Source organism: Rosa chinensis, chromosome 6 (assembly GCF_002994745.2).
Source record: "Rosa chinensis cultivar Old Blush chromosome 6, RchiOBHm-V2, whole genome shotgun sequence".
NCBI classification, from domain to species: Eukaryota; Viridiplantae; Streptophyta; class Magnoliopsida; order Rosales; family Rosaceae; genus Rosa; species Rosa chinensis.
This window is the reverse complement of record NC_037093.1, coordinates 8,495,380-8,518,805: the sequence shown is the minus strand read 5'-3', so window position 1 is coordinate 8,518,805 and position 23,426 is coordinate 8,495,380. Positions and strand designations below refer to the sequence as shown.

Below are 23,426 nucleotides of genomic sequence, written 5' to 3'. Positions count from 1 at the left end.
AAGACTTGCACATTACCAGTTCATATTCACACATGGATCACTATAATATATGTGTTGGATGCACACAAAGTACAATTGCATCAGCTTGGGTTTGACTGTAGGAGCTATTGCTGGTATTCTTTCTGAAAAAGATCTTCTACCCTGTGTCTTATACAGCCTTGCTCTCAAACCACAAATAGATGAGTGCATATTTTGCTCCTGCAATTTTCAGCCATCTTCTGGGTAAACGTATAAAGCGCTGGTATCTACTTCTCAAAGTTGTTGGGCGAAAGATAACAAGAATCACACTCGCTCCAAGTTGTTATTCATCTCTATAGTAGAATACATTTCACACTGGGATCTGAATAACTCGCATGTACTTGTGCAAAGAACCGTTGGTTTTTTTTATTACATTGGTGCATTATATCCATGTTTTAATGCGGCTTTTATCCTCACTCTTTTCTTTCTTCCAAGTAGTTAAGCTGTCGTTATAGCGGTTATACTGAGATTAGCCACAAATAGAAGCTTTAGATCAAAGTAATTCTTCCCATCCTAGCTCATATTATCTTTCGAGTTTTGTCCACTTCGATACTATGTAATACAACTCGTTAAAGGCTACCAGCTATATCTTGTAAGACTATTGCATGTACAGAGTAACAAATTGTAGAACATGCATCTAATTTCGGATAGGTCGCGTTTTGTCATTCATATGACATGTTTTAGACATTTACAGTAACCGTTGTTACAATAGCAAATTACCAATAGATACAATCTTATCCCATTTATTACCACAAGCAAGTCTGTTTTTTTTCAATTCCCTTGCGGTACTGTAGCTGAACCATGTGCAATGTCCAGGCCCATGCGGCCATTTTTTGAATTGATTCTGTTAACTAGTAAATTACCAAAATAACCTCTATATAGACTTAATGTACTGAGCTTCAATATCATTCTAAGGCATTACAGATTTAATGTACTGAGTTTCAGTATCATTCTGACATGCACGAATTACAGTTCTTTCCAGTTTCTAGAGTCAATTCTAAATGATTAACCTATTGGATTGTTTGTATACACATAAAAGAAATCTCTCCACCATGGTTCTTCTCATGTTCTTCAATCGGTACATCTTCTTTGTCTATTGCAGCAGCCTTCCTCCTTGCCATTTGCGATTAATCTGTATATGATAAATGCAAATATATGAATACTGACCCTCAACAGTGTATTTGACTCTTAATTTGATTAAAAAACCATTATACCTTATAAGAATGCAAAAGACCTAATCAAAAGATACTCACAGTTGCAGCAAATCAATGACCAGAATTTCAAGCAGAAAATAAAGACTAACAGCAATAATAAGATCAAATATCCACAGAGCCTAATAAAATCAGCTAAAGCTACTGACCCTTAGAAATAAACATAAAAATGAGCTTGCAATAAACATAGGGTTAGTGAAATCATAAAGCTAAGGTTACTGACTCTTAGAAACTGAAGCTCGTACAATTCATTTTGTACTATTGTTGGTCACAGAACTCATCATTTTCCATCAGAACAAAGAAATCTCAGAAACTAAACGTATTGACCCTCAGATTCTAAAGCTAATGATCTTAGAGGGTCCATATAATCATAGATTGCACATATTGCAGAATTTTAATGCTACTGACGCTCAATCATCATAGATTGCACATATTGCAACATTTTAATGCTACTGACTGTCAATAAGCTCAGACAATTCATTTTGTACTATTATCAGCCACATAACATCAATTTTCACCGCCTAGCTACACATAAAAATGAGATTGCAATACACATAGATTTACTGACCCTCAATAGCCTAAATGTTAATTTCTTAATTTGTTAAAGCTACTAACCCTCAGAATTTCTCAACCATTGAGAATAATTAAAATTTCTCAACCAAAATCATTTACTTGAGGGAGAGACTATGACAACACGAGGCTGAAGGTACTGACCCTCAGAATTTCTCAACCAAAATTTCTCAGGTAAAGCTGCTAAACATAATCAAATTTCGACAGTGTTGAATGCATTGCACAAAAATCAGACCATAGTTATTGACCTTCAGTAACTATAAATTTATCTACTGACCTTCAAGACTATAGCTACTGACCCGCCGGTGTCTCGCCCTTACTTCGCTGCTGGGGTCGCGCCCTTGGTTCGCCATCGAGGTCGCGCCCTTGCTTCTCCTCCAGGTCGCGCGCTTGCTTCGCCGTTGGGTAGAGCGCTTGCTTCGCCGCTGGGTAGAGCGCTTGCTTCGCCGCTGGGTAGAGCGCTTGCTTCGCCATCGAGGTCGCGCCCTTGCTTCTCTGCAGGGTCGCGCGCTTGCTTCGCCGCTGGGTAGAGCGCTTGCTTCGCCGCCGGGGTTGCGAGCTTGCTTCTCCGCCTGATCGGGTCCTTCTTCGCCGCCGGATCGGGTCCTTGCTTCGCCGCCGAGTCGCCCCCTTGCTTCGCCGCCGGGGTCGCCCGCTTGCTTCACCTCTGGGGTCGCCCTTGCTTCGTTGCCTAGATTCACCGGAGCCCTAGATGTTGATTTAGTTCAGACGGTTTAGATTTTGGGATCACTTTGATTTTGGGAGAAATGGTTTATATTGGTCAGTGGCATGTTTGGTAATTTTTTGAATTCTTGAGAGTTATTTCTTTACGATTATGGCCACACGGACTCAGTATTTTGGATTTTGCTATTGGTAATTAATAAGTTCATTTTGTAGTTATTGGTCATTATCTCTTGTTACAACTACCTTGTGCCACTTAAGCTGCGCAGGTGCTTTCTCATTTTCATTCTGATCAAGTTCACCATCCAACCCAATGTGTTATGGAAGAGGACTCGTTTGGGGAGTGGCTATCAGAATGGTGCACAAACTTACAAGAACTGGTTCTTTACTGTATTCATGGGCTAAGAAGTCTTAGCATTACCGCTCCATCTCTTGTTTTTTTTTTTGATAAAAGGGTGGTGTGGCAACCCTCAAGCCATGATAGCCTTAATTAAAGAAACTGTCGAATACAGGGGGGGGAACATTGAGCCTAAACCCCTGATTACAATAAGTAGAACATCCTGAAATACTATCATGAGTCTCTACTAAATGCTTGTACTCAACAAAGCACCAACTAGCAAAGAGTGCTCTACTGGCGACTCTATTTGCTTTAACTGCTTTAACGCAGCGGTGATACAACGGAAAGATAACTTGATCTGCAACCCAACTGCAGCAAAGTATAACTACCATACGCATAGCTTTCCTATCATAATGCCACTGGACACTACATCCAGTGACATTTAATTTCCCTCTGCTACTAAGAGGCAGCGACCATTTGCAAGTGCAAGGAACTCGTCGCCTACCTAGAGCAAAATAGGCACACAAGGTGCAAAGACTGGCACACAGGCCACTGCCTCCTACCGGAACTCGGTTGGAGGTTATTACTGACAAAGCAACAACTGAAAAAAGACAAACAAAAAGCAGTAAACAGTTACCAACAACCACCAGCAAGGCCCAAATGCAAATGCCCGGCCCAACCACCACTGCATCCCGGGCTCTAGCGCTGCCATCCAAACTCGCTGCCACCGCCCTCCAGCATCACCACACCTCCGTCCAGAATCACCGGCATGAGAACGAGGTCTCAGCCACCGTACGGATCCCAGATGCCAAAGAACCGCAACAACTCGCCGACGGTAAGTTCCAACCCAGCGCTGCACCATGGCTGCCTTCCTTCCCAATCCCAGAAGAGCAGATTGAGACAGATCAGCCCGCTCCGAGATTGAGCCACCCTTCTCCAGCCCTGGAACACGCCACTGCCTCCTCCCAGATCGCCGATTCGGTGCCGCCAGACCCCACCGCCGGAAAAAGAAAACAACCCAACCCGAGAAGGGAGCCCTAGCCTCCTTCCCTGGACCGCTCCCCCACAACAAGGATCTCCGGGAAGCACCCTCGTGTCGCTGCACCTCGCCCACCGTCGACTGCAAATCGAGGAGGCCAGATTGGAGAACCACCCCCCTTCCCTGGACAGCACCTCTGCCATGAAGGCCTGCCCCTACTCACCATCGGAATCCCCTCCCGGGCCAGAACATAGAGGCAAAACGCCGACCGCGTTTGGCCGGGAGAGAACTACTCTGTCGAAGGTTTTCCTTTTTTTTTTTTTTCCGCACGTGGGGCGCGTTCTACTTCTAGCTGAGTATCTATCACTGTTTACATTGATACCGCTCCATCTCTTCAAAAGTTGAACATTAGTGGTCTGTCGTATGAAAGTATTAGTGTCGAAGCCGAGAACCTCAAGATATCGAGTTTAGGTAGCTCCAGATCAATAAGGATTTTGACTCCAAATCTAATTTCTTTAGTATTACTGATTAAAGCGTTAAAATGTGCTAAACCCGCAATAATGTCAACTTGAAAGGGAAAATGAAATTTACACTATCTATTGACAATTCAAGTTATATATTTCTTTTTTCAGTAACTTCAATTATGTATTTTTATAAGAACACAGTAGAGTGCTTTAAGGAGATCTAGATCTGACGGCTGTCTTTTATTGTTGTAAAATTTGTGTTCCCAATGGTTTCAGGGGGTGGGGGTTCCACTGAGGTTCTTATGGAGGGCTTTTGGGCACTTTATAATATGAGTAATAAAAAGGATAATGATGACCTAAAATCGCATGTTCTTATGTTCTAAACTTTAAATTGTTTCTATAAGCTGTTGTGATTAATATATTTGTTTGTCTATTTAACTTACTTTTACGATGTAATTGTATTTTTATGAACACCTTAGACCTTTTTTTCTTGTTTAGTCCAGCAACATTGGAAATTTGTAAGAGCACCTTAATTTGGACCCCATTAATCACTCGAGAGGAACGAGTCTAGCATTACTCGCGAGAGTTCGAGCACTACTCGCTTGTTGCTAGAATAGTGATACCCCTCAGAATTTAAGAAGCTAGCTAAATATGCTATTTTTACAGGTTTCCTGAGACATTCCTGAAAAATGAACCAGTGAATTGTGTAGAGAACAGCGCATAAAAGATAACTTGATGGATTAAATTGACGGTAATCCCAATTTCAGTTCATGTTCATTTTATGTGAAAGATACGTCCCTCTCTCAAATTTTAAGACACAAATACCACCCAGTTTACATAATATGCGACCTGCAAGACCGGGCTAGTAACAGAAAAATGATTACAAAATTCCTCTCAACTTTTTTAATGGTGTTGATAAACATTTGAGAGTAGTGAGGTTGCACACCATAATTCCAGTTTTTACATATTATCAGATTACAAGTGAGACAGTGGTCGTTCTATCGGTAGAAGATGTTCACCCCGGCTATGATAATGCAGAAGTGTGCGAAACTAACCCAGGTAGCTCTATGACTAGACCACATTTAACACATTGCTAATTCTGTCTCTATCTCTCTCCCCCCCTTTTTTTTTTTTTTTTCTTTTTGACAAAAACATTGCTAATACTCTTAAAAGAGCACAACGTAAACAATTGAAGGTATTCCTCAAAACACACCTCAGATCAGTCAGATGTCATTAGCTATAAAGCCCCAGTTGCTAATACTCTTAAAAGAGCACAACGTAAACAATTGAAGGTATTCCTCAAAACACATCTCAGATCAGTCAGATGTCATTAGCTATAAAGCCCCAGTACATAATGACTACCACATTTTACCAATCACACAAAGATTTAAGATAAACAAAAAGGTACCACAGTTTACATAATGGATGAATACGCGGATTTAAACCGTCACAGAGAAAGCAGTCAAAATCTCAAATGGAAATGTATAAGATGCCAAACATGGATTTTAATAAAAGTGGAGTTTATCAGTTCTGCAGATTAAATTTTGATAATCCAGCCAGTACTTGAAAGGAACTTAAATACACTTCTGGCTGGTAGGATAGATGAGAAAAGGAACCAGAAAAACCAAATCCACCAATTCAAACTACATGTGGCAGAGGGAATTCATAAACAGCTACCAGTCTAAACTAATTCCACAACTACCTAAACCATATCACAATAAACAAGGTGTCGACGTCACCATCACAAATTTAGTTCTCCACATAATTTTATGATCAGATTTCCCACAAGCATCACAACTGCTACATAACAAACTGACACATACAGCACAAGCATGAAAACTAACATGGAACGCAAGCTAGCACCGACTTAGTTTGCTCAACTGCCTTTCAGTTTCAGAGGATGGCATTACCAAAATCTCCAAGGATTACCGGAATTAGCAAGATTAGGTTATGTAACAAATGATATGGAAAGTAAAAGAATTGCGAGGTACAGACACAAAAGAGAGAAGAACTTAAAGTAACTTCAAGTCATTAATTCCACAACACTCAATAGTTCAACAATTGACTTGATTTCAAAAGTAGATCAAATAAAAACACCTTAACAGTTCATCAAAGCTCAAAAACCACTACACTGAAATGACTGAAGCATTTCTACGGCATACTAGCTCATCCATCCAAGATCAAGCTCTTAACGGTACTGCAAAAAAAGGTCGAAACAAAAACACATCAGACCGGTGAACGGAATAAAACTAAAACTAGCGCATACAGAGTCACACTCAAGGTTTGACGAAGCCTCACCTTAATGAAGCCAATCTCCTTGGCGTTGCTGCGGAAGCACTGCCTGCAGCACATGATCCCGTACTTGCGGATCAACCCGTGAGGGTTTCCACACACACGGCTATCAAAACAACAAAAACATCAATAACAATTAGAAGCGTTTTCCTAACTGCATCGTCATCAAAAGCATTGAATTTCATATAAAAATCAAAAGACCTAGTTTCGATTAATCTATGTTCACATGTATTACAGCTAACACAACCGATGATGCAGACTACAAATTTCTAGAGCCAGCCACAATAATCAGATTCCAAATTCACATATTCTAAAGCAAACAGAGACAATAGGATTCAAAGACGGAAAGAGCGATTACGAATTGAGGTATTGGAGAATCGAAGATGAGTTTACCAGGTGCGGGATCCAGGGCCGTAGCTCTTAGGGTGAGAGTTCCAGACGTTGGAGTGCCCCATGATTGCAAAAGCTTGAGAGAGAGAGAGAGAGAGAGGAGCTCTAGCTAGCAGTCGCAGAGGAATCGCAAAGTTTGTAGAGGTGGAGCGGTTTGATTATAAGTTGCTATTTATAGGGGGTGGGAGAGTCAAAACCCTAGTCTTATGAGACGGACGGGTCGGTTATCCAGTCGGGGCGGGGGGTTTGTTCGCCCAATTGTAATCTTAAACGGGCCGTTAAGTACCATAAGAATGATAAGATGGACTTTTATGAATTTAAGGGTGTTTAGGGTTTGGGTTGGATCGGACTATCCATTTGATCAACCGTGTCACCCAACCAACCCGACCTATTTTGAAGCAAGTCGGTTTTGGTTAGTGAATTGGTTTCAAAACTTGTTGGAAACTTCATAAAGAGGTCGATAATAATTTTATAAAAGAGTATTTTGTAAGATGAAGAGAAGAGCGGAAAAGACTGAGACAAGTAGACAATCAAATAAGCAGTGAAGATATTCATGAAAGTTACTCTATAACCCACAATGAGGCAATGAGATCAACCTTGCCACAATGAAGCATCCTAGCAAGCTAAGTGAACGGGCACAAAGATGATGAGGCTCGTTAAACATTGGCATAAGTTTACATAAACTCAAAAACCTTATTAGAAACCACAACCTCTCTTTTTCACCCGTCATTGGTAATTAACCATCAACACAATACTTTCGAATTTCTTTCTAAGAATTACAAGACCCTTGTAATTTGATCAACATAATTTAAAAATAAATGATTCAGATTATGAATACAAAAAATAAAGATTCATAATTGAGGTTCAAATTTTTTTTATCATTTAACTATTTGATGTGTTAAGATTGGTCGAGCGGTCTAGCATGAAACCTCATGTCTAGCGTTCAAGTCTTAACTCTCACAAGTTTGTAGTAAGCAAATTTAAAAGATCTTTATGTTCATGATCTAAATCTCAGTCTGTGGTACTAATTCGCTAACATAACCGAGACAACTTGCTACCTCATCCGATTGAAAAAAAAAAAAAAAAACTTGACGGGTTTAACTGACCACCGAGCCTAGAACCACTCACCCGAACGCTCTTCAATACAGAGAGCCTTCAACTCTATTCACCGCCAGACTCTACTGAAGCACCTGACACCTCCCTCTATGGCAACACACGGTGGCTCTTCCTCTTCTCCTCCTCAGGTAATCAACCTATCTACGCTTTATCGAAGCAGAAAACCAAACCCGATTGCTGTGAATTCCTATAACCAATAAACCAAACTTGTTTCAGGAAAACCCAATTGTAGAAGACGACTTAGACTTGTTATATGGAGCTGAATCGGGTTGGGTCGATGCCCGCACATCCTGCGATCACCTTCCTTCTCTCTCCTCTGATCTCGTTCACATCCCCACCCCTGATACTCACTGCAACAGGTTACTGTCTTCTCAACAATTCTCTATTTGGGGATCTCTGTTTATAATTTGTTCTATCCAGTTTTACCCAGTTCTGAAATTTTGTTATACTAACTTAATGGGCATCAATTGCAAAACTAGATTTCATAAAGGGGTTAGCTTTTCATCCAAGTCACAACCCATCTTGTAATTCAGGTCACATCTTCTATGATTGTCTATCAAGAATTTTGCTTTTCCTCCAAATTTCATTTGTGGGGCCTCTTACACAGTTACACATGAATGAAGTTGTTACTAGGTTCCTTCTTTGCAATCTTGCGTCCAAAATGCGATATTGTAGCACCATAGAAAGAGACTGTTATGTGAGATCCAACAATGTACATAGCCTCTACCTAATTACATCCTTATACTTAAGCCATTCGTAATAAACCTGGATTGAAATAAAGTATATGGAGAAAATGACATATGGCTGGGTTGAAAGCATGGCTTTGAGGACTTGGTCCGCTTCATCTGGTTTGATTAGTAATCTGCAAGTGAAGTGAACTCTAGTGTATCTTCATGGAGCTAAGACCATAGCACTGTAAAACTTTTACCACAATTGGGTTCGTTTTGAGCTCATTAATGCCTAGGTGACCAGAAAATGAGACAAATTCAGCCTCTTCCAAACATACATCTCTTTTCTTCTTTTCAGTTTAATGTCTGGTTGATCTTTGTTTTCTAGTGTCCTAGTGTCTGTCTTGCATATTCGCAGGCTGTCAATTGTAAGAATATTGCTAGTTTTTTTTTAATGAATAAACCTTCAAATTGCTTCAGTGAAAAGATTTGTATTTCTAAAGCTTGCTTCTTTTTATCCTCTATGCTTTGACATCGATCAAAGTCTGAGTGGCTGAGTTCTGAATCATACCTTAAGTTTCTAATATGGGTGATACTTTCATATACTAGATGCCAGCACCCAAGTGAGAACTGGTTATGTTTGTGCTGTAAGGAAGTCCTCTGCAGCCGTTTTGTAAACAAGCATATGCTGCAGCATTATCAGCAGATAAATCATAGTGTTGCTCTTAGCTACAGGTACTATTTCTGATGCACATAGTTTCGCATCTTTTCCTTACTTTTTCTAGAGTGTTTATTACAAATGCATGTTGTGATTTTATTTACATTTCAGACAGTGATCCTGTTGTGATTGTATTTTTGACCTTTTGTTCACATTTCAAACAGTGATCTCTCGGTTTGGTGTTTCTCCTGCGATGCATATTTAGATGCTCAATTGATCCCACAACTGCGGCCTGTATATGAAACTGCATACCTGCTGAAGTTTGGTGAAGCCCCTCCAATCCGTTCGGTTAATGCCCAACATTCCCAATCAGCAAATTGACAATTTATATATGGATGTCAAATTAGTAGCAGTTCCCTAATTGGAATTTTACTTAGTTGAAGAGTTGCTTTAAGAAGATGTTCATATCACTGTCACGGTTGCATCTTACAAGGTATTACAGATATAATTTTCCTGGAACCACTATTTGGCCAGAAAAAACAGAGTCCTTTGTACCACTAGTTGTTTTATACATTGGAGTGTGTTTCCCCACTAGTTGTTGATCATATCAGCCCACTAGTTACTTAAAAGGTTTCTACTTTGCAATGAAAGTTGCTTCAATCATGGCTGTGCCCAACTCTAATCCTTCAAATCCTAGCCATTCCATCAATTCCTCTAAGTTTTCAAACCAAGTTCTTAATTTGAGCCATAACTCCAATCCTCAGCAATTTCTTAATTTAGGCACACAATGTAATTTAAAGAGTTGTTTTTAGGTCAGGGAAACCAAACATAATAGATTGATGTCTTGACCCAATCTAATCTTAACTAAATTCTCACTCACTCTCACAACGTGAGCTAACTCGAAAGGCGAAATCAACATTTCCACTCTTAACAAAATTTTCATTCTCTCTCATCACGTGGGCTAACTCAAAAGGCAAAATCAACGTCGTTACGATTAATCGCATGTTTTCTTTTTAAAGAAATAAATGTAGTATTTATCAAAAAAGAAAAAAAAGAAGATTATTTTTGTAATATACTGTTCATATAACAGAAAAAGTGGAGCAGCAGTCAAATTGTCAAGTACACACACACACCTATATATATCCATCCATCCTTTTCTTATTATTAATAAAATCCACTGAGTCACTCCCCTACTGCAACTCTGCCACATCAATCCTTCTCTTTCCTCCAACAAACTCCGGCGCCGTCTCTCTCTCTCTCCATTTTTTCCGATGGCGATCAAGCGCCTCCGAACCAAGTGGACTCCGATTCAGCGCGAAACGCTCGAGAAGGCCTATTCAGGTACATTCCAATTCAATACAGTCTCAATTTTTGTTTATCTATCATAATCAATTGAAAAAAATTTGGGATGATTAGTGGAGAGGACCCCATCGGAGGCGACGAAGGAGGGGCTATCGAAGCAGTTAGAGCTCGGGTATGAGCAGGTCACGGTTTGGTTCATGAACCGAAGAGCCAAGGATCGGAGGCAAGGGATTGTGGCCAAGAAATCGAGAATGACTCGTCATCAGGTTGCGACTCTCGAGAAGACCTATGCCGGTGAGTTCGGTTCAATTTGATTGAATTCAATGTGGATTGTGAGTTTTGCATTTTGATTTGATGTAAGTGTGTGTGTGTGTGAAAATAAATTGGATTGGATTTTGATCAGCGGAGAAGAATCCGTCGGTGTCGAAGAGGGAGGAGCTTGGGAAGAAGGTGGGGCTAACTGAGATTCAGGTGAGGCTGTGGTACAACAAGAAGAGATTTGAGGATCAGGGGAAGGAGAGGAAGGAGAAGAAGAAGCGGGGTACCGGGGCCAAGAAACCACCGAAATCGGCACTGGCTTCGTCCTGTGATCACCTGGCTTTCGTGTCGGCTGACCTCACTGGCATTCCCAATCCTGACAGTCCCTGCAAAAGGTGTGTTACTTTTTTTCAGCCTCTAAATTATTGTTCTTTTTGCTATGCCATGACTTGATTTTAGCTTGTTTGCTTTGCTAATACTTGGGAGTGAGAGGTTGTTTGGCATGCATGTATGGCATTGTCGAAATCTTGCCAATATACTAAAGCCTTTGAACCTGGGACTCTCATTCTAAGCCTTGAGGTTTCTCTTAGTTTTGTTCCAAAATGGAGCAGCACCATATCGCTCGCCTGGTTTTGGATGTAGCTATTGTTTTTGTGACAATGTAGTATCTAGTTGACCTTTAGTTTGACATAGGAATTCTAAATCTATGAGAAAAGATCTTTGATGAAGGAAATTTTATGGTTTTTCTCATTGAATAAAGTCCAACGAAAAAAAAAAAAGATTTGATATTTGATTACCTCTCATTTTCACATTAATCAAAGTTTGATTGCCTGAGTCGTGTAGCCTGTGTTTCTAATATGTTGGACTGTTTTCAAATACAGTTATACTAGATGCCAGAATCCCAATGAGAACTGGTGTTGTTTGTGCTGCAAGGATGTGTTCTGTAGTGTTGATTTGATGAACGGGCACTTGTTTCAGCATTTTAAGCAGACAAATCATTGTCTTGCTGTCAGCTGCAGGTACCATTGGAATGTTTTATATGAAGTGAAGCCTCAAGTCTTTCATTTTTATATTTTATGGAGCGATTTATTAATAAATGAGCCTTATGGTTTTGCTTACAATTTTAAATAGTGATAAATCAATTTGGTGCTACTCCTGCAATTCATTCTTAGATGCTCAGGCAATTCCACAATTGAGTGCTTTTTCATCATCCTCCAATGCTTCCAGGGTAAAGCCTTTTCCCTTTGTTTTTTTTTGCTTTATTGATCATCTGCATTCTAATCACTCATATACTGGGAACTTTTAGGAGCCATCATCCTCATCCAGGCTAGAGAGCCCTGATGCCTCCAAGGTAAGCGTTTTTCCTTTGCTTTTTACTATTTATCATCTGCATTCCAACTAACTGATATACATGGAACTTTTAGGATTCATCCTCCTCATCCAGGCTAGAGAACCTCGATGCTCTGATGGTTGATGTTACCGATCTCATATCCAAGCCATCTCTGTGCCCCAGTTTTCATCCACTGGATGATAACTCACTTGTCGACCAAGATAAGCTTGCATTAGCCAAGAAGGGACTCCAGAAGATCTTTGATTGTGGTTTAGAAGCTTTAGCCGATCCCCATGTACAAGAAGAGTTTCTTTCTTATTCAGCCACTGTTCTATCAGTCGATTCATGCCCATCAGAGTTGAAGACCATTCTTTCGTCTTTCAGAGGCAATCTCTCAGAGGAGACCATTGCTTTCCTCCAAGCTCAACATGAGTTGAAGGTGGCCTCCGACCTAGCAGCCTCGATTACTGAGAGAAGGTTTGTTCTCCGTTATCATCATTCGAAGTATGCTGAGGTGAAGAAACAAATTATTGCCTCAGATGAGAAAGTTGCGAACCTTAAGGCCATGATCAAAAGGTTGGAAGCTTCTTTGGCTGAAGAAAAGAGCAACAGAGAGAAGATTGATCGGCTTTTGGATTCTATCGAGACAGGAGTAATGGATGCTAGAGATGGATTGCTCTCTGATATAGAACAAGTGTCTGCCATGGAGGGAACGACCAAAGCAGCCAACCAGTTAGTAGCTCAACGCCACTCAGCGTGGGAGAACCTAAGGAATACTTTTACAGAGGTATATGGTAATCTGCATGCAGGGGAACAACATGCTGAACCCACCAGTTAATATTACTTTTGCTGTCCTTGGCCACTTGGCCCCAGTTATTTCAATTTTCCTGGACTAGCCATGAGTAGTCCTAGGTAGTGAATCTATTGACCACATTTTTCCTGATCACAGTTTTCGCAGTTAGGTCTTTCTTAGGATCGTATATTGTAGTGACGATGGTCTTTCAGAGTATGTTTCATTAACCAAAGCTCTTGAGAACTCATTTGCTTCTCGACTTGTTGTAAGTTGTTAATTGCAGTTTATCTCATTGTCTAACTCTTTTCATTCGTGAATCATCATGACCTGGTCGGCAAAAAGCTTTGCTTATGATGAAAAGTCTTCTGAAAGATTTGATTGCCATCTGCATTAACAAAATTGCAGTGTAGTTGCAGACTTGTATTTAGGTAAAATCTATTATGGTTTCTCACCTCTCCCATCTCCCATCTCCCATTCTTTCCTATATAAAGAACAGAAACTTTGTCTAATGAACCCTTCATTGCTTGCAGCTACAAAAGCTGGATATAACTGACACTCGTGTTTAACCAAACCTCTTAGCGGAGCTGTCAGTGGAGCACAGTAAAACTCAAGATAAATGGTAAATTCATCATTTTAGTCCTAGGAACTCAAAATTATCAACACTCAAAGCTTACCGTTTAGCTCAGAGTCAGGTGCAAAGGGTGTACGTAATCACTAGTTTGCAAGATGAAATGAAAGCTTGGCACCTCAAGGATGCTTCTTAGAAGTTATAGGCTTATGGCAAGCATAAATAACTAAATAAGAGCCTAAGAGATGTGGATTGAAAAGAAGATAACAAATTTTTTTTAAAATTTGGGATTATAAAAACTATATTTGATTTATGCTCCAAATTTCCATGAGCCGGGCTTTAACAAACGAGACTAGTTTTAATAAGCTTCTTGTCTGTCTAATGTCATCTACATGATGGTAGTGGGGTATGTAATGGCTATTTTGGCTTGAGACTAATGATAGATCGTTTTGATTTGATTCAAAAAAAAAAAAAAAAAAGAGTTGAGTTTTAACAAACTTGAGCTACTCATGAAAAATACGAGCTATTCACGGCTTGACAAGCTGAATATAGCCTAGTTCAAACTCGGCTCGTTTATGTGTCGGGCTTAATATTGAGCTCAAGTTCGGGTCATTTATCTTACGAACATGAACTAAACAAGCTAAAAATGAGCTCAATATAAATCAAACACGAGTTGTATCAAGTCTATTTATAGTCTTAAAACTTTTCCATATAAATAAAACCCAACACTCAATTTGACCTTTTTTTTCCCTTCTTATTTTTCTTAAGTAAGTTTTTTTATTTATTTTTATTTAATTTAATTTAAATATATATATATATATATATATTTTTTTTAGAAAATTACATAGTAGCACATGACCAAAGATGTAAACACAAAAAACTCACCTTTAAATAGATTTATACAAATAAGGACACAAGCTCAGGCCCAAAAATCAAATGAAGCAGGCCTGGCTCTGAATTTTAATGTAAAATGACTAAAATGCTCAGTTTGATGAAATATTTACTCGCATGCCACTGATATTAGCACCCCAAAATAGAGAAGCATCAAGACAGCTTTCGGTCGACCCAGTGACCTAGAAGAAGACCCGACCTGTACTTTACTCTCGGCATCTCCATCCTCAACCCACGAGCTTATCTCACGGATCCCCTAACACCTCGCAGCCGCCGCGGACTTGGTGGTTCTGGAATTCTCGAAAGCTTATTCCGATCATGGCTGGAAATCTGGTGATGGTTTGGTGGCGGAGTTGATGCCTGTGTTGATGTCGTTGCTGTAGGAGAGGATCAACGACATCTTTTTCTTCCACTCTCTCTCTTTTTCTCTCACTCCGGCGAAGGCTCTCACATCCGATGCAATTTCTGGCCGGAATCCAACTTCTGGCCGATTTCTCACGATTTACTTCCCGCCTCAGCCATGAATCCAAAATAGTGAGTCTGATTTCATAATTCGATTTTGTGTTTGGAGTTTGATTATTTCTAATCTCAAAGCGCCGGTTTCTTGGAGGCTTTCATTTTGTTTAATTCATGGAGAATTCTAAATGCTTGATTGTTCAAATTTAGGTTTTTTGAATTTAGATCTAGATGTAGAGATTGAGCCAAGCTTTTTGCTTCCATTCTCGCCAAAACAGCAAAGAAAACGCTTTGGATTTGAGCCAGTACCCTACTGAGAGTATCATAAACGTCTCCATTATCGCCCATGTCGATCACGGCAAGTCTATTCTGGCTGATAGGCTCTTGGAACTCACTGGGGCCATTAAGAGAGGCCATGGTCAGCCTCAGTACCTTGATAAATTGCAGGTTTAATGGTTGTTTCTGTCATTTAGAGGAAGAATGATTGATGCTTTGTTTAGGATATGTGGATGTAATGGGTTTTTGGCAAATGGGATTGGTTTTTCTTGTATAATTGTATAAAGGTTATGAATTGAAATGGTTGCTTTGAAGTTCTTGAACTCTTGTTAAGATATCGGAAAATTATTTGTACTTCATATTCCCATTTGATAGTGTGGTTTCTTGTTATATTATGAATACAATTTATGCTTTTTTTTCGGTTGCATTTGAACCTATTGATGTTCTTAGCATGGTTCAGGAATGTAGTTGTGTGTTATTAAGAAAAAGAAAATGTAGCAGAACACGAATACAAGTGCAGTAGCAGAACTGGACGAGTACGAGTACAGTAGCAGGATTGGACGAGTGCAGTAGCATGATTGGGCGATGACGAGTGTTGTAGCAGAACACGAGTAGCAGAACTGGACGAGTATGAGTGCAGCGAGCAGTAGCAGGATTAGGTGATGACGAGTGCAGTAGCAGGATTAGACGAGTGCAGTAGCAGAATTAGGTGATGACGAGTGCAGTAGCAGAACACAGCGAGTATGAATACAGCAAGTACAGTAGCAGGATTGGACAAGTGCAGTAACAGGATTAGGCGATGTCGAGTGCAGTAGCAGAACACAAGTACGAGGGCAGTAGCAGAACTGGACGAGTATGAATACAGTGAGTACAGTAGCAGGATTGGACAAGTGCAGTAGCAGGATTAAAAGATGACAAGTGCAGTAGCAGGATTGGATAAGTGCAGTAGCAGGATTAGGCAATGACGAGTGCAGTATCAGAACTGGACGAGTATGAGTGCAGTAGTAGGATTGAACGAGTGTAGTAGCAGGATTAGATGATGAAATTAGAGTATTAGGAGAGTAAGGTTTTGTGAAGTAACATAAAGTGGTTATTCTCAAGAAAAAAAAAAGTAACATAAACGGATTATTCTAAAAAAAAAAAAACATAAAAGGATTATTCTAAAAAAAAAAAAGTAACATAAAGAATTATTCTTAGAAGAAAAAAAAGTAAAAAAGAAGTAGCTAAGGGTAAAAAAGTAAATTAACTCATGACATGTGGCAAGTGGAGAGCAAATTGTCCTTATTTGTAAGATTTGATCCTCATAAAGGGATTAGATGTCAAAAGAAGTAGTCAAGGGTAAAAAAGTAAATTAAATCATGACATGTGGCAAGTGAAGAGCACATTGTCCTTATTTGTAAGATTTAGTCCTTATATGTTTAATTCAATCTTTAGAGGATGTATTTGTTAAATCATCTTTTGTCAATAACTTATATGTAATTTGTTATATTTTTTTTTTATTAAATGGGGCCAAAAGCTCAGCAAAAAGAAAACAGTTAAATCTCTGCAGATTGTCGGATCCCATAAAGTAACTCTCTGGCTCTTCTTTGAAAAAGCTTATAATTGCTTCCGTTTTGTTTGGTGACGATGGTCCAGAGCCAGACGCAGTGCAATCACCACCTGGCTTTCCTTTCCTGTGATCTGACTGGCGTTACCAACCCTTACACTCCCTGCAAAAGGTTCATCTTCCTCTTCAATATTGCCATGCCATGAATTATTTTCAATGAATCATCATCCTATTCTTTGCTAATGCTTGAGATTGAATGATTGTTTCTCACTTTTATTTTATTTTTCTTCTAAATACATGAATGAAATTGCCCAACTATTACCATTCCTATGAGATTTTCGCTATCCATATTCATGAAAATGTAGATTCCTTCTGGGAAGTATTTATGTTTGCATAAAGCAACTAGCTAAGTCAACTCAGCCAAAATAGTGCATTTAGCTTCTTCAAATCCTTAGCTTTAGGTGCATTTAGCTTTACACATCTTACCTGTACATTCCCAGAGCCATCAATTGGAAAACAATCACACTGAGAGATGGAATTCAGAGTTTTTCTCATTGAACAAAATCTTCAAATTAAGTGTTAAAGTGAAAAGCTCTGCGAGGATTCTCTACTTATATATAATCAAAGTATGAACACCTGAGTTTGACTCATATGTCGTGTTCCTAATTTGTACAAGGGTTTTCATATAGTGTAGATGTTAGCATCCAAAAGAGATTTGATTTTGTTTGAACGGTCTTCTGTGGTACTAGTGTGAATGGACATTTTATTCAGCATTATCAGGAGACAAAGCATTGCCTTTGTGTCAACTGCAGGTAACCATTACAATATTTTCTACAAACTGCAGGCCCAAGTCTTTTCTTTTCCTGCAGTGATTTATTATAATTATGTCTTCTGGTTTTGCTCACCTTTTGAAACAGTACAAAATCAATTTACTGTTGCTCCTGCCATAAATTTCTAGATGCGGAAGTGATCCAAAAATTGTGGGCCAAGGTGAGCTCTTCCCTTCATTTTCGGTTTTAGGTATTGGATGCTGCCAACGGGAGTGGCGATGCCATACTTAAAAAGGAAGAGACTCATGTCCACTTTCCATTCACTCACACATTTTTTCATTTTTAGAGTCGATCATCTTCATCCAAGCTAGAGTGCATTGATGCAATGATTGTTGATGTTATTGATCTCTTATCTAAGCCATTTCCTAGCATCAATGTTCATCCACAGTTGGCTCAGTCGTTTATAGGCCAGGATGAGCTTGCATTGGCTAAGGAGGGACTCCGGAAGATATTTGATTGTGGGTTAAAGGCTCTAGCTGATCCCAAAGTGCAAGAGAGTTTCTCCTTTACTCAGCCACACTGCTATCAGCTGAGTCATGCCCCTCAGAATTGAAGGTTAACCTTTCATCACTCAGGTGCAATCTTTCCAAGGAAACGGCTGCTTTCGTCAAAGCTCCAGATGAGTTGAAGGTGGCCTCCGACTTATCAGCCTCAATCACTTAGAAGATGTTTGTGGTGCGGGCGTGCGGCAACAAAATTCAAAGTATGATGAGGTGAAGAAAGAAATTCTCGCCTCGGACGAGAAAGTTGCCATGATCAAAGAGTTGGAAGCACAAATAAAAAGGTTGGAAGCTTATTTAGCCACAGAAGAGAGCAACAGGGCAAAGATTGATGAGGCTATCGATTCCATCGAGAAACAAGTCACCACCACGAGAGATGGATTGGTCTCGGACTTGGCACAAGTGTCTTCCATGGAAGGATCGACCCAAGCAGCTAACGAGTTAGTAGCTCAAAAACAGTCGGACTGGGATAACCTAAAGCTTAATTTTACTAAGTTTGCATGATGCACTTGGCCTAATTAAGCTGTTGTTTGTATTTTGGTGGGATAACCACAAGTGTCTACATGAATTCCATTTAGTAATCACCTTGTTTGGGTTTAGTGGAACTCCATTTATTAGTGCACGTTCCAACTTCCATCTCTTTCAAATTTCAATGCATCGGAAAAAAAAAAGCCTTCAGAATCTAAGTGGTCACCTCACAATAACGAAAGCAGCTTTCAATATAGTCTGTCAAAGCGCGTCAAACAGATGGTTGTGCTTCTGAGTTCTGATTATTGACAAGCATGAATATAAGAAGACACAGCTTGCAAACAAAGGTATACTTTGCATGCAAACAAAGGTATACTTTCCTTGCAAACAAATTTATACTTTGTAACTTTGTTCACCATCAGACAAAGTTCAAGTGTGATTCTATAATTTGGCCACTTTGATTTCCTTCAAACCTCCAGAACAGCAAGGTAAACTGCAACTTGGCCATGGTAATGAAAGCTGACTCTAACTCTGGTTTTTCTCTTAAGGTTACCTATCTACAATTTCTTTTCTGCAGATTGCAGTAAGTAATTTGGGTTTTGTTTTGTACAGAGCCAGAAGCAGTGCGATCATCACTCGGCTTTTTTGTGCTGTGATCTCACTGGCGTTCCCAGCCATGACATTCATTGCAAAAGGTTCATCTTCGTCCATCTATTATTAGTGTCCTCGATCTGAAATTTATGTACTGCCATGCCATGAGTTATTTTCTCTAATCGTCATCCTATGCTTTTCTATTGCTTGAGCCTTGAAATTGAATAATTGTTTGGTATCTCTGAAAGCAAGATTCCCAATTGATCTTTCCACTTCAATGTTGTAGAAATGATTGTTGTCCTATAAAAGCCATCCTTTAAGAATATTGTCTATTCAGAGTTTGTTTTTCATTTTTTCTTTTTAATTTCCTCTCGAAAGTCGAAACACATAAATGAAGTTTCCCAATTGTTGCTGTTGCTATGAGATTTTCGCCATCCTTTTCATGTAAAAGTAGATCCCTTCTTGGAAGTATTTGTGCTTGCATTAGCAAAGCAACTGGCTAAGTCACGTCAGCCAAAAATGTGCATGCTTTGCAAATTTACTTGTACATTAGAGCCATCAATTGGAAAACACTTTTGATGAAAGAAGGAATTCAGTGTTTTTCTCATTGAACATAATCTTTAAACAGTTATAGTAAAAAGCTCTAGGACGATTCTCTACTCTTACATAATCAAAATATGATACCTGAGCTTGAAGAATACCTCGTATTACTAATTTGTACAACAATTTTCATGCAGTGTAGATGTCAGCGTCCCAAGGAGAATTGGTTTTGTTTGTCCTGTAAGGACGTCTTCTGTAGTGTTAACCGACATGTTTCTGAGCATTATAATCAGACAAAGCATTGTCTTTTTGTATACTGCAGGTAACCATCACAATGTTTTCTACAAATTACAGGCTCATGTCTCTTTTATTCTGCTGTGATTTAATATGAATATGTCTTCTGTTTTGCTCATCTTTTGAAACAGTAATAAATCAACTTGGTGTTGCTCCTGCAAAAAATATCTAGATGCGGAAGTCATCAAACAATTGTGGGCCAATAAGCAGGTGAGCTTTTCCCTTAATTTTTGGTTTTATGTATTGTCCACTTTCCAATAACTCATACACGTACTTGCATTTTTAGAGTCGATCATCTTCAGCCAAGCTCGAGAGCATTGATGCAAAGGTTGTTGATGTTACTGATCTCTTGTCCAAGCCATTTCCTACCATCAATGTTCATCCACAGTTGGATGTTCCGTTGTCTGTTGGCCAGGACGAGCTTGCCTTGGCTAAGGAGGGACTCCGGAATGTCTTTGATCGCGGTTTAAAAGCTCTAGCTGATTCCAAGGTGCAAGAAGAATTTCTCCTTTACTCAGCCACGCTGCTATCAGCCGAGTCATGCCCATCAGAGTTGAAGGTTAACCTTTCATCATTCAGATGTAATCTTTCGGAAGAAACCTCTGCTTTCATTAAAGCTCAAGATGAGTTGAAGGTGGCCTCAGAGTTATCAGCCTCGATTACCCAGAAGTTGTTTGTGGTGAGGCAACAAACTTCGAAGTATGATGAGGTAAAGAAAGAAATGATTGCCTCGGACGAGAAAGTTGCCAAGTATAAGTCCACGATCAAAGAGTTGGAAGCTTGTTTAGCCACAGAAGTAAGCAACAGGAAAAAGATTGATGAGGTTATCGATTCGATCGAGACACAAATCACCATAGCGAGAGATGGACTGGTCCCGGACTTGGCACAAGCGTCTTCCATGGAGGGAAGGACCCAAGCAGCTTACCAGTTATTAACTCGAAAACAGTCGCACTGGGATAACCTAAAGATTATGTTTACTAGGTTTGCAATTGCAAACGCCACCATGAGTCGACATCCTAGTGTGAAGTGGGCTCAGCAGCCTGATACGCTTTACATCACTATTGAGTTGCCTGATGCCCAGGATGTAAAGCTTACACTGGAGCCTGAAGGAAAGTTTCTATTCTCTGCTACAGCTGGAGCAGAAAAGACACCCTATGTAGTTGATCTTGATCTCTATGACAAGATTGATGTAAATGAGAGTAGGTATAGTGTTGGCTCGAGAAACATCTTTCACCTAGTGAAAAAAGCTGAAAATAAATGGTGGAGCAGATTGATAAAACAAGAAGGAAAAGCTCCTGGGTTCTTGAAAGTTGATTGGGATAATTGGGGAGATGAGCAGGCGGGGATCTAGATAGAAGCCCGGGTGGGCAAAAAAAACCTATATATTTTTTTTTGTCAATGCTGTTTCCCCAAACTATACTATTGGCCATATTGAAATAAGTAATTCTAATAAATTTGATTATTGAAAATGTGATGATATATTTGGACCTTATAACCCATAAATTACAAGAAGATGTTCATTCCAGTGAATTGGAATCATTATGACACAAATCTCTCTTTATAGAGGCATGAAATTATTATTTTTCTTTAAGAGACAACTTTTCTATATGTAAAGTGACCATATTATTAGGTTTTTTTGTTCCTAGAAAACTGGCGACTCAATTAGGGTTTGGAAAAAGCAAAGGCGACTATGCGGCCTGTCCGACAGCGCCTCCATGTTGATCGTGGCTCCTCGCCTCATCGACGATTGGCGGGTGTTGCCAGACGGGTTCCTGGGATCTGGGGTTCTCGGCTTTGGCCTCTCTTCATCGGTCTGGGTTGGGAACGTCTCTTCTCTCCCCTCAAGCGGCGACGCAGGTGTGGGTAATTGGCGATCGGCGACCTATGGTGGCCCGGGTGTGGAGCAGGTGGTTAGTGGCCAGATCATGGCAGCGGTATACCATGGATCGTATGGCGATGGTTGCTTCTCTATGGTGGGTCACTGGACGGCGATTGCAGCGGTGGTTTTGGGCTTCCAAACTGAGGGACACAGACGGGTGGAGGTCCTCCACTATGAGGTGGCAGGACATGGTGATTTCTGATCAGTTTCTTGGACAATAGGCCAGAAGGTTGGCGTGGCTCGCTGCATGGTCTGGGTTTCTTCGGCGAGGCGAGCTCGAAGGGAGAGTCCTGACACTCTTGTGGTGGTGGGCCGCCGACGGAGCGCTTAAGGGGAGGGAGGAGGAGTATGATGGCTCTTTTTTGTTTTTGTTTTTTATTAGAGTAATTTTTTTGTTAGTTCTTTGGTTAGGTTTTTTCTGTCATTAGAATGTCCCTACTCTTGTGAGCTAGGGTTGGGTCAAGTTGGGGTGCCATGGATATGGTGTTATTCCTGGGGACGAGTTGGTTTATATTCGGTTTTATCTTATGGTCAATGTGCTCACAAGCGATCCTTGCACGTGGTCTGGTTTCATTGGGACGCGGTGTGGAAGAGGGCGCTGGTTTCTCTGGTGGTTGTCTATGGGGTGTTATCGAGTTTCTCGGGGTTATCTGTAGCCTGTGAGGTTGGGCGAAATAGGTGGTTAGGGGTTGGGCTCTTTTGGCTCATGGATGTCATTCTTGATGACGGACCCGTAACTAGTTCGGTTTTTAGGGAGAAGAGTGGGGAGTTCTTGTCCACCACCGGTCATTCCCATATTATGTAATCTTGGTTATTTTCAATAAAGGATTCTTATTCTAAAAAAAAAAAAAAAAAAAAAAAAAAAACTTTTCTATATGTATAGTGTTACATATGATTGTTATATTGAAAAGAGATTTATGGCAGATTGTCATAGTTATTATGAAGATCTTAAAAGGCAAATTGCTAAAAGCAAATCCCTAAATCATATGTGTCATTATAAGCAAATTGCTTAATCAAATCCTTGATGGATTCAAACTGCCAAAGGCAAGTCCATGAATGAATGAAAGAGCCTTAATGCTCACTCATGAAAATAAAAAGTCTAGAGCTTATATATACTGGAAATTATCCTCTCCCTATATATACTAATTCTATTATAGTCAAAGTAACTTATTGCCTTAGGGGGGTGTATTCAATCTAGATTTTAAATGATTCTGTCTGATTTTTTATAATCCATGGATTTCTGTAGATTATGTATAATCCACGGATTGTTTTAATTCCGTATGAATTTAAATAGATTCTAATATATTATTTTTAACAAGATTTGTTTGGATTTCAATGGATTGTCTTATCACAAAATAGAAATAAAATAAAATAATAAAATATAATTAATTATTTTTTTTGTTTGGACAAAATAATACAATAATCATCCTAAGGCAACTCCAACCATATGCTCTATTTGGGGGTGCTATTCTCATTTTAGCACCCCCTTGTTGCACTATTCATATATGACTTAATTCTCA

General features: G+C 39.7%; 4 protein-coding genes across 10 annotated transcripts; 3 read left to right on the top strand and 1 right to left on the bottom strand.

Moving 5' to 3' along the window:
- Positions 1 to 6,254: 6,254 nt before the first annotated feature.
- On the bottom strand, positions 6,255 to 7,108 carry LOC112169277 (40S ribosomal protein S29). The gene is made up of 3 exons (XM_024306292.2): positions 6,946 to 7,108; positions 6,559 to 6,658; positions 6,255 to 6,457 (listed from the first exon to the last, which is right to left on the bottom strand). Exons 1-3 carry the CDS (start codon positions 7,005 to 7,007, stop codon positions 6,449 to 6,451), a joined length of 171 nt encoding a protein of 56 aa, XP_024162060.1. The 5' UTR covers positions 7,008 to 7,108; the 3' UTR covers positions 6,255 to 6,448.
- Positions 7,109 to 8,030: 922 nt separating this feature from the next.
- On the top strand, positions 8,031 to 9,978 carry LOC112173333 (histone deacetylase 6). Of its 2 annotated transcripts, none has more exons than XM_024310946.2 (4): positions 8,031 to 8,186; positions 8,275 to 8,417; positions 9,336 to 9,461; positions 9,609 to 9,978. In XM_024310946.2, the coding sequence occupies exons 1-4, from the start codon at positions 8,148 to 8,150 to the stop codon at positions 9,763 to 9,765; spliced, it is 465 nt and encodes a 154-aa protein (XP_024166714.1). In that variant the 5' UTR covers positions 8,031 to 8,147; the 3' UTR covers positions 9,766 to 9,978. The 2 variants fall into 2 exon arrangements, with proteins under 2 accessions (XP_024166714.1, XP_024166713.1); XM_024310945.2 differs by having other exon boundaries at positions 8,087 to 8,184; positions 8,270 to 8,417.
- Positions 9,979 to 10,538: 560 nt separating this feature from the next.
- LOC112172713 lies at positions 10,539 to 13,379 on the top strand. The gene is made up of 7 exons (XM_024310173.2): positions 10,539 to 10,725; positions 10,801 to 10,980; positions 11,090 to 11,339; positions 11,826 to 11,963; positions 12,076 to 12,172; positions 12,251 to 12,295; positions 12,369 to 13,379. The coding sequence occupies exons 1-7, from the start codon at positions 10,656 to 10,658 to the stop codon at positions 13,110 to 13,112; spliced, it is 1,524 nt and encodes a 507-aa protein (XP_024165941.1). The 5' UTR covers positions 10,539 to 10,655; the 3' UTR covers positions 13,113 to 13,379.
- Positions 13,380 to 16,805: 3,426 nt separating this feature from the next.
- LOC112172806 lies at positions 16,806 to 21,506 on the top strand. 6 transcript variants are annotated; one of them, XM_040507840.1, is made up of 7 exons: positions 16,806 to 16,976; positions 17,722 to 17,794; positions 17,921 to 18,949; positions 19,215 to 19,297; positions 19,936 to 20,055; positions 20,159 to 20,237; positions 20,314 to 21,506. In XM_040507840.1, exons 3-7 carry the CDS (start codon positions 18,917 to 18,919, stop codon positions 21,376 to 21,378), a joined length of 1,380 nt encoding a protein of 459 aa, XP_040363774.1. In that variant the 5' UTR covers positions 16,806 to 16,976; positions 17,722 to 17,794; positions 17,921 to 18,916; the 3' UTR covers positions 21,379 to 21,506. The 6 variants fall into 6 exon arrangements, with proteins under 6 accessions (XP_040363774.1, XP_040363773.1, XP_040363772.1 ...); XM_040507839.1 differs by adding an exon at positions 17,554 to 17,616 and having other exon boundaries at positions 17,722 to 18,949; XM_040507838.1 differs by having other exon boundaries at positions 16,806 to 17,616.
- Positions 21,507 to 23,426: the final 1,920 nt, after the last annotated feature.